Source organism: Poromitra crassiceps, assembly GCF_964638095.1.
Source record: "Poromitra crassiceps genome assembly, chromosome: 4".
In the NCBI taxonomy this organism is placed as follows: Eukaryota; Metazoa; Chordata; class Actinopteri; order Beryciformes; family Melamphaidae; genus Poromitra; species Poromitra crassiceps.
Genome location: NC_139626.1, coordinates 53784297 through 53794978, shown reverse-complemented (window position 1 = coordinate 53794978; position 10682 = coordinate 53784297). Strand labels below are relative to the sequence as shown.

General features: G+C 39.5%; 1 protein-coding gene across 2 annotated transcripts in view; it reads left to right on the top strand.

The window, feature by feature from the left end:
* LOC310775474 (sialoadhesin-like) overlaps nucleotides 1-10682 on the top strand; it is a 50619-nt gene that overhangs the window by 22810 nt on the left and 17127 nt on the right. For both annotated transcript variants that reach the window (XM_083635626.1, XM_083635625.1), the window contains exon 6: nucleotides 2621-2845. In XM_083635626.1, the coding sequence (XP_083491752.1) occupies nucleotides 2621-2845 (225 nt within the window). The remainder of the gene's footprint in view (nucleotides 1-2620; nucleotides 2846-10682) is intronic.

The window sequence follows — 10682 nt, the reverse complement described above, 5'->3', positions numbered from 1 at the left end:
CTTCATTCTAATGTCTACTTCTCTATAGAACTACTACATCATGTCCTGCTCTATTCCCCTCATCATTACAACATCACTGACTTCTAATGTCTACTTCTCTATAGAACTACTACATCATGTCCTGCTCTATTCCCCTCATCATTACAACATCACTTCATTCTAATGTCTACTTCTCTATAGAACTACTACATCATGTCATGCTCTATTCCCCTCATCATTACCACATCACTTCATTCTAATGTCTACTTCTCTATAGAACTACTACATCATGTCCTGCTCTATTCCCCTCATCATTACAACATCACTGACTTCTAATGTCTACTTCTCTATAGAACTACTATATCATGTCATGCTCTATTCCCCTCATCATTACAACATCACTTCATTCTAATGTCTACTTCTCTATAGAACTACTACAGCATGTCATGCTCTATTCCCCTCATCATTACAACATCACTTCATTCTAATGTCTACTTCTCTATAGAACTACTACATCATGTCCTGCTCTATTCCCCTCATCATTACAACATCACTTCATTCTAATGTCTACTTCTCTATAGAACTACTACATCATGTCATGCTCTATTCCCCTTATCATTACAACATCACTGACTTCTAATGTCTACTTCTCTATAGAACTACTACATCATGTCATGCTCTATTCCCCTCATCATTACAACATCACTTCATTCTAATGTCTACTTCTCTATAGAACTACTACATCATGTCATGCTCTATTCCCCTCATCATTACAACATCACTTCATTCTAATGTCTACTTCTCTATAGAACTACTACATCATGTCATGCTCTATTCCCCTTATCATTACAACATCACTGACTTCTAATGTCTACTTCTCTATAGAACTACTACATCATGTCATGCTCTATTCCCCTTATCATTACAACATCACTGACTTCTAATGTCTAATTCTCTATAGAACTACTACATCATGTCATGCTCTATTCCCCTTATCATTACAACATCACTGACTTCTAATGTCTACTTCTATAGAACTACTACATCATGTCATGCTCTATTCCCCTCATCATTACAACATCACTTCATTCTAATGTCTACTTCTCTATAGAACTACTACATCATGTCATGTTCTATTCCCCTTATCATTACAACATCACTTCATTCTAATGTCTACTTCTCTATAGAACTACTACATCATGTCATGCTCTATTCCCCTTATCATTACAACATCACTACATTCTAATGTCTACTTCTCTATAGAACTACTACATCATGTCATGCTCTATTCCCCTTATCATTACAACATCACTTCATTCTAATGTCTACTTCTCTATAGAACTACTACATCATGTCATGCTCTATTCCCCTTATCATTACAACATCACTTCATTCTAATGTCTACTTCTCTATAGAACTACTACATCATGTCATGCTCTATTCCGCTCATCATTACAACATCACTTCATTCTAATGTCTACTTCTCTATAGAACTACTACATCATGTCATGCTCTATTCCCCTCATCATTACAACATAAAAACGAACGATTTTCAGACGGCAGCCCGTCTTTATTGTCACACGGACACACTACAATACATGCATGCGGCCACTACACACACTCATGCTGACGGTGGCCGGTGAAATATGTCCTCTGCATTTGACCCATCCAGGCTTGTCCTTTCCTCCAGGGGGCAGGCCAGGAGCAGTGGTCGCTATTTCTTTCCAGCGCCCGGGGACCTTCATTGGACCATCATTGGACCAACTTCAGATGTTGTCGTCACTGGTCGGATGACGATCTTCTGCATGTTTTTAGTGGGGGGTTATGTACGGAGGAACCCCCTGGGGGGTACGGGGAGAACATGCAAACTCCACACAGAAAGGCCCTTTCGACGAGATAGCCCACCTGGGCAGTAGGCACTGAAGATATGGGGGGGTCACAACTCCAGCGCCCACAGCGTCCCAGGTGGGAATCGAACCCAGGACCTTCGAGCTGTGAGGCGACAGCGCTTACCACTGCACCACCGTACCCCTCTTCATTCTAATGTCACTTCATTCTAATGTCTACTTCTCTATAGAACTACTACATCATGTCCTGCTCTATTCCCCTTATCATGACAACATCACTTCATTCTAATGTCTACTTCTCTATAGAACTACTACATCATGTCCTGCTCTATTCCCCTCATCATTACAACATCACTGACTTCTAATGTCTACTTCTCTATAGAACTACTACATCATGTCCTGCTCTATTCCCCTCATCATTACAACATCACTTCATTCTAATGTCTACTTCTCTATAGAACTACTACATCATGTCCTGCTCTATTCCCCTCATCATTACAACATCACTGACTTCTAATGTCTACTTCTCTATATAACTACTACATCATGTCCTGCTCTATTCCCCTCATCATTACATCACTTCATGCTTCTTTCTTTCTTTCAGGAAACTTCCAAACACATTCACACTTTCTCTCTAGGGAATTATTAGGACACTGACGACGACGTGTGTGTGTGTGTGTGTGTGTGTGTGTGTGTGTGTGTGTGTGTGTGTGTGTGCGCACGTGTGCGTGCGTGCGTGTTTGAGATTGAAGGTTTGGTGTCTATTGACTTTTCTGTTCTGTTCACATATCCAGATCTCCAGGTGCAGGTGACCAGATCCAAGTTCTCTAACCAGGCAGAGCTGAAGTGTCACAGCAGATGTCATCTAGCTGGTCGTCTTTCCTACGTCTGGTACAAGAATGGACAGAAAATTAAGGAAGAAACTTCTTCTTCTTATCCAGGCAACTTTGGTCCTGAAGACAACTACTCCTGTGCTGTAAAAGGATATGAGGATTTCCGCTCTCCTTCAGTGTCAGTGTGTGAGTTTACATATAAAAAGTAGAGCGCGCACATCCACTCAAATTGCAGGTGCAGGACAAAAGCAATGAAAAGAAATAAAAAGAAAAAGAAATAGAGAAAAAAGAAAAAGAAATAGAGTCCGCACACTGTTTGACTTGCTCCCAGTCGATTTATTTTTGACGTTTCGGTCAACAAGGACCTTCTTCAGAAAAGGTCACTGTGTGAGTTTACTCCACAGTGTGTCACTGACATAACGCCACCTGTCACCTTATTAACACATTCACTGCCAACAACGTGTAAACACGTTTTCAGAATCCAGCTGTTGCCTGCCAACAACGTGTTTACACGTTTTTGGCATCGATTTTTTTTTTTTGACGGTGGGTTGTGCATCTAACCCTTTTACATCTCTTATATAATTATTGGAGCCACCGAACGTTTACAACCCATTCCACCGACCCACTAAGTGGCAACAGTGCTCTCCTGAGTCCTGACTAGAGGAAGGCAAGCATTTTTTTAACTTGTCACGCCATTCTCACACCAGCCATTCTCATGAAAAATGGATGGGGGAAAACGCTTTCCTTTTCGCGCTGATTGCTGGCGATGCGGGATTGCAAATTTACATAATAGATTCAGCCGATCTACTATGATCGGGTGATAGATTACAGGTGGAGGAACACACTTTGAAACACGCAGCATAAATATGACCAGAATCGCAAAAGCTTCTCTCAACCAAAACTCCAAACGAGCGAGTCCATCCCGACTTCCTCAAACAGCGGCCGTGCAGACAGGCACAGGAGAGCAGCAAAGCACTGACTGGTGACAAGCTTGTCCGCCCACGGAGGGAGGAGTTGAAGCAACTCGAGAGGGAGGGAGAGAGAGAGAGAGAGAGAGAGAGAGAGAGAGGGAGGGAGAGCGAGAGGGAGGGAGAGAGAGAGAGAGAGCGAGAGGGGGAGGGAGAGAGAGAGAGAGAGAGCCAAAAATGAATGGTTAAAGTGACTGTTCCATCCAATTTCACAAAAAGCCGTTTATCTCTGAATATTCTTTCTGACGCTAAAACCATGCTGTATTCAACTGCTAATGCTTACATAACTACTAACTCTACAAACTAACTCTTTTAGACAGAGAAAGTACACATTCTATTAGTACTTTTGAGATATTGTATGTTCACAAACTCCAAGCTGAAACGAATCCTCGGCTCTTGTAAAATGAGCCATAATCCTCAAAAAACGGCTTGGCAGAAGCTACCTACAGCAAAAAAAAACGGCTGGCAGTCAATGTGTTAATTATAATTTTTTATTTTCTTATATACTTTTTCCTAAATATTCCATGTTTTTTTATGGTCCTGTTGTTATTTTTGCTCAAAATGTCTAAAATTAATTTTAAATCTGTTAAAATCTATTGTGTACATTACCTTTTATTGCTGTGCATTTCAAAGCAGTCGAACATTCATGTTCCTGGCTCTAACGACCTCTCCGGCCTCACAGAGGTACTGAGGGTAGGAGGGCACTAGGCCTTCATACAAGTCTGCGCATGCGTATTGCCTTCCTTGTGTATTTCAGATCGCACCAGGCAGAGCCGACCCTGCCTGGCATTGGTTGATTTCTGTGTGGGCTGACTGGGATTGGTTTATCTGTGTGTGGGCGGGTCAAAATGTGTCAGTCACTGGCTGCTGCCCGGCTAAGTTTGAACTAGCTAGTCGTATGATGTCGATTGCAGGGGTTTAGTAAGTTGGATTTCCAACAAAAATGTGATATCGTATAACATTTTGTGGGCGTTCCCACACACGCGACTGTCTCTATTGATCTGGCTCTAAATGAGCCAGATCAATGAGATTTTGTAAACAACAAATCTCCGTGCACAACGGCAACGCCAAGGTAAAAGACACACACACACACACACACACACACACACACACACACACACACGCATGCGCTCGCTCTCTCTCTTAAGGCTGCTTTATGCTCACCCTGCCATGAAGGGCGCGGGGGTGGAGCGAGGGCCGGGCGCGTCAAATGACGTAAATTTGTTGGGCGTGGTTAGTAGTTGTGTTGTGTAGGGCATAGAGAGAAACGAAGAAAAATGTTTTTTTCTAGGTGGGCGTGGCTTTGGGCACCTTACGTCATCAAAGGGGGGGTCGTGGGTTCTTTTTGGGTAAAAGTGTTTTTTTCAGTACTTCCGCAAAGGGCACCTCTATTTTAAACCATTATGTAAAAAAAAAACTTTATTCCACTAGTTCCTCAAAGGGCATTTCTCCATTTCGCCCTGTGCTTAAAGCCATTTTGAGCAAAAATGCTTTATTTCAGTAGTTTTGCAAGAGGGTACTTCCCCATTTCCCTCTCATATCAGTAGCTCACAGAAATAGCATCGTTTTTTTATCTAGGGGGGCAAAAATACAATTTTGTAACTAGTATTTTGTTAACAGCAGCGACCATTTTCACAATCTCAATCATAGCAACAGTCAAAAGCGACTTCCACATCACGTCTCTCTCTTCGTGACAAACGTGATGCGTGTCCTCCCGTGAGTTTTGATCTCGGCCAAAATGCATTTTGGCCCATTTTAGGAGCTACTAAACTAATATTTGTTAACAGCAGCGACCATTTTCACTGTCTATAGATTCCTCTGCTTGCTCACTGGTGTTTCACAATCTCAACCATAGAAACCCAGGCTTCCCCTGCCAGCCCATCCCACCCCATCCCCCACATGACATTGTCTATTACCACGGCCGGTGTTCTGTCGATTTCGCAATCACTTCCGTTTTTAAATAAACTTGTTTGTTTTTGACCGTCAGGTGGGCGTTCCCGACAGCATGTAACGCCCCTTGAAAGCTACGAATAGCGGCGAGATCAGGTGGGCGTTCCCGGCAGCACGTAACGCCCCCTTGAAAGCTATGAATAGCTGCTTGCTCACGTATTTCTCTGACTCACCCATAGAGGCCCCACAGGTTCCCCCTGACAGCCATCCCACCCCATACCCGCTTATATCCTTTGCGTGCCTGTCAAGACCATCTTATACCAATGTATCCACCATTCAAATATTCCATATTTGCATGTTGTGCATGCAAATATTCCATAATTACATGTTGTGCAGGCTATCTTAGCTAGTATAGCCTACTAATGTATAGCCTACTAATGTATTCCCAAGGCTATTCTGTAGATTCCCTACGTACAACACACACACACACACACACACACACACACACACACACACACCCACCCACCCACCCACCCACTCACACACCCACCCACTCACACACACACAGACATATTCACAGCCAGCCACAAACACACGCACCCACAAATTCACAGGTAAACATGACACACTTCAGCATTCATGTGTGATATTATGTATTTTCCCATGTTTTTCCCACTCCGGATCCAATTGTGACATCACCATGATGTTTTTTGATAGGCTATAAGCCTATTAAGCTTTGAATTAAATATGATCAATACAGATTGAGGTTTCAATTTCAGGTTTGAATTGAAAACGATTGAATACAGACTATGGTGTATGACTATGCCGTTTGCCCGTCTCTCAACCAGACCAGAGTTACCCAGCATGCACTAGTGTGTTTCAACACTGTGTTTTTGGAGATTACTCATGTGCTACGCGATATTAGTTATCTGCAATGTTATGTGATGACTACTAGAGTTTGTACCCGTGTGAACTACATTGCTTTACGTTGTAAAATGTTATATGGCAGTAAAATGCCACTGAATGACCAAATTGATGCATTGATAAAAGTTAGTTTGTTGTTTATGCGTATGCAATAACGGATGCGTTATTATATTTACTGGAATACATACACACGCCAGCCTATGTGTCCTATCAGAGTTTGTTACGTTATTGTACAGTACAATAAACAAAACAACATGATAGCATCAGCTGCATCACTATACGTGTGAGCGTAAGTATTAATGGTTTGCAACTTGTTTGTGTTGTACAGCATTTGGTTCAAACATACGGCAACATTGAATCAGTGTTAGCTTAGCGCTAGCTAGCTAGCATACACTACGATCTGTAGAATTGGCCTGGTCTTGGTCGATATGACCAAAAATTGATATAACGTTACAGTAGCATGGACCCCTCTCGTTTTTTATTACAGTTGAAGATTTCACAAATCTCAACCACTCTCAATCTTGGTACAACCCAGACCCCGGATATCCGTGACCTACGGGTATTATTTCAAAATATGGAATATGGAACGTGAACAAACATCTTAGTTTTATGTATCTGTATTTTATATGATTATTTTAATAGTTACTAACTATATTATTATATAACTAACTAGTCCTCCTCACAGAATTGGTTAATTTACTGTGAGACTTTATGTTTTGTAGACAAGCACCAAGTATATATATATATATATATATATATATATATATATATATATATATATATATATATATATATATATATATATATAATAATAATAATAATAATATATAATAATAATAATCTTTGTAATACAATTGTTATAAAATTAAAATGTATATCACACTTACAATATGTTTGTTGTATGTATTACAACTTAATTCAACTTTGTCTCTCCCCACCTCTCCTCTTCTCTCCTCTCCACACCTCACCCCCTCCTATCTCCTCTCCTCTTCTCTCCTCTCCACACCTCACCCCTCCTATCTCTTCTCCTCTTCTCTCCCCTCCTCTCCTCTCCTCTCCTCTCCTCTCGTCTCCTCACGTCTCCCCTCTCCTCTCTTCTCCTCTCCTTACAAGCCTATAGATGAGGGATTTCAGACAATGTGTCCATTGTTACAATATTGTCAACAAAAATAGCACTAGTCTAAATAACATAACTTAATTCAACTTTTCTCACTACACTTTCCAAACATTAACACACATCAAACACAACAACTCTTTTCTTACTACACATTCCAAACATTAACACACATCAAACACAACAACTCTTTTCTTACTACACATTCCAAACATTAACACACATCAAACACAACAACTCTTTTCTTACTACACTTTCCAAACATTAACACACATCAAACACAACAACTCTTTTCTTACTACACTTTCCAAAAATTAACACACATCAAACACAACAACTCTTTTCTTACTACACATTCCAAACATTAACACACATCAAACACAACAACTCTTTTCTTACTACACATTCCAAACATTAACACACATCAAACACAACAACTCTTTTCTTACTACACATTCCAAACATTAACACACATCAAACACAACAACTCTTTCCCACTACACTTTCCAAACATTAACACACATCAAACACAACAACTCTTTCCCACTACACTTTCCAAACATTAACACACATCAAACACAACAACTCTTTCCCACTACACTTTCCAAACATCAACACACATCAAACACAACAACTCTTTCCCACTACACTTTCCAAACATTGACACACATCAAACACAACAACTCTTTCTTACTACACTTTTCAAACATTAACACACATCAAACACAACAACTCTTTCCCACTACACTTTCCAAACATTAACACACATCAAACACAACAACTCTTTCCCACTACACTTTCCAAACATTAACACACATCAAACACAACAACTCTTTCCCACTACACTTTCCAAACATTAGGCGTTTCTAAGATGTGGGGTCAATATCAATCTAGAATCTAGATTGATTTGATTCACTAATTTGGCGTTCTCTCATGCAAAATATCCAACATCCAATATCCAGAAGTAGTGATTACTACACAGAAGTAACTTTAGTTCCACCATTTGCTATTTGCTTCAAACATAATTTGGATCAGTTGTAACTTTGACCATTTCTAACAATTTCTAGACAGTGAATTTACACAAGCACTTGAGTGAAACTCATAGTACCTATAGGGCCTGTGATTGAATGAACGCAGATTGTCAGATTTGTTTACCAAACCCTTATCCTGGTGCCTGCAAGGGTCGTCTGTACCACTAATGTCAGCCACTATGTGTTACAATATTGGGCTGGTTTCATAGACCTGGCCCAAAAGTACATACATCACATATGCTGCATATATCCATATATGCCTCTACCGTATGGGTTAGTCATAATAGTCAAACATGGTTTTTCATGTTCTGACTTGCTGAAATGTGTGCTGCATATATACATGTTAGTTACACATAATAGTCAAACAGGGGTTTTCATGTTCTGATGTGCTGAAATGTTTTTACACGTCACGTAAAACAGTTTTTAAAACAGTTAATTAGCCTACACAATGTGTAATTTCAGGTTATTGTAAGTTATTGCATAGTTGCAATCTTTCATACTTGCATACTTACAAGTGGGTTGTTTTTAATGGCATGTGATTTGCGGTTCTAATTACCCAATGTGTAATTTCAGGTGATTGTAAGTGTGTCATACATACCTACAAGCCTTCATATCAGTTGGCTGTGTCAATGATTTTCATTCATTCATTGTCATTCATTGTCTTTGTCAGGCTTAGAAGCAATGTCTAAACAGTAAACAGTTTATGACAAGTGGTGGCAGCATGCTATGCTACTACACAAGACGTGTTATGACACATAAATAATATGTAGCGTGTAATAATCTGTAGAACTCTGTCAGAGTTCTACTCTGTCATTATTTTTACATTTGACTTTGAGAACTATGATGAACTGTTAGTCTCTGTACTGATGTACAAAAGTAACAAGATTGAGGTTGTGAAATCTTCAACCGGAATAAAAAACTGGATATAATATAACTGAATCAGTTAGGCCAAACTATTATCAGTCAGGTCGGTAATGACCGGGGGAAATTATATGATTATTGTCCATTGTGTGTATGATACAACTTTGTTTATCATTCTGCCCCTCACACTATACAGTCTGTATTTAACTCAACACACTCTACCTGCCCCTGACCTCAGAGGGGCTCTTCTGTCAATGGGCCTGAGGCAAGGTGTGGTGCTCACAAGCATTGGCATAAATATTGTGGTAAATGAAATTGGTAAATTGGTTAAGCAAAGCAAGTAATGCTTTTGCAATGAAGTTTGTAAGATGTATTTTACAAGATATTTTCTGAGATTTGGTTATATTAACTTATTATTTATATTATTATTCTATTATTATTATTATTCTAATTATTATTATTCTAATTATTATCTACTATTATTCTAATTATTATATTATTATATTATTATTATTATTATTAGGGGTTATTATGTATATTAACTATACATATTAAAGTATAGATGATTGTTTTGCCCACCTTATTTGGTTGCCTTATCAAAACAAATGTACAGCATGTTAAAGTTTTAAATAAAGTCAAGTCAAGTCAAATCCAACAGGTCTTAATGTCAATTAATTTAGCTTTAACGTGTTTTGTGAAACACACACACACATACACACACCCACACATTGACCCCTCTCATATATACGTAACTGTCTATAACTGTACATCCTTTCACACACACACACACACTTTTCAAAATAGACACTCTTTCATATTGTGATTCATAGTGATTCTTGTTTGTTTTATGTGATCCCGGTTTTTAAGCAAACCGGATCCAGTTTCCTTGTATGTGTACATCCTGTACAAGGCACATCCTGTACAAGGCACATCCTGTACAAGGTACATACTACATTGGACTCAATGATTCACAGCTGTATCAAACAAATGTATGTTTTACTGATACAAATGACCAAATTACCACAAATTCAACATGTAATGCCATTTTCTCAATAATTTTGGTCAAAACATTTGGTGTGACCCACATCAGTCCTTGTAACAAGGACCTTGTTATCACTGGTGTATATCCAGACTTGGCACATTGGATGTGTCCCAAGATCAGACATTGTAATGAGGACCTTGTTATCACTGACGTATAGCCAGACTTGGCACATTTGGGGTGCCTCAGGTCAGTC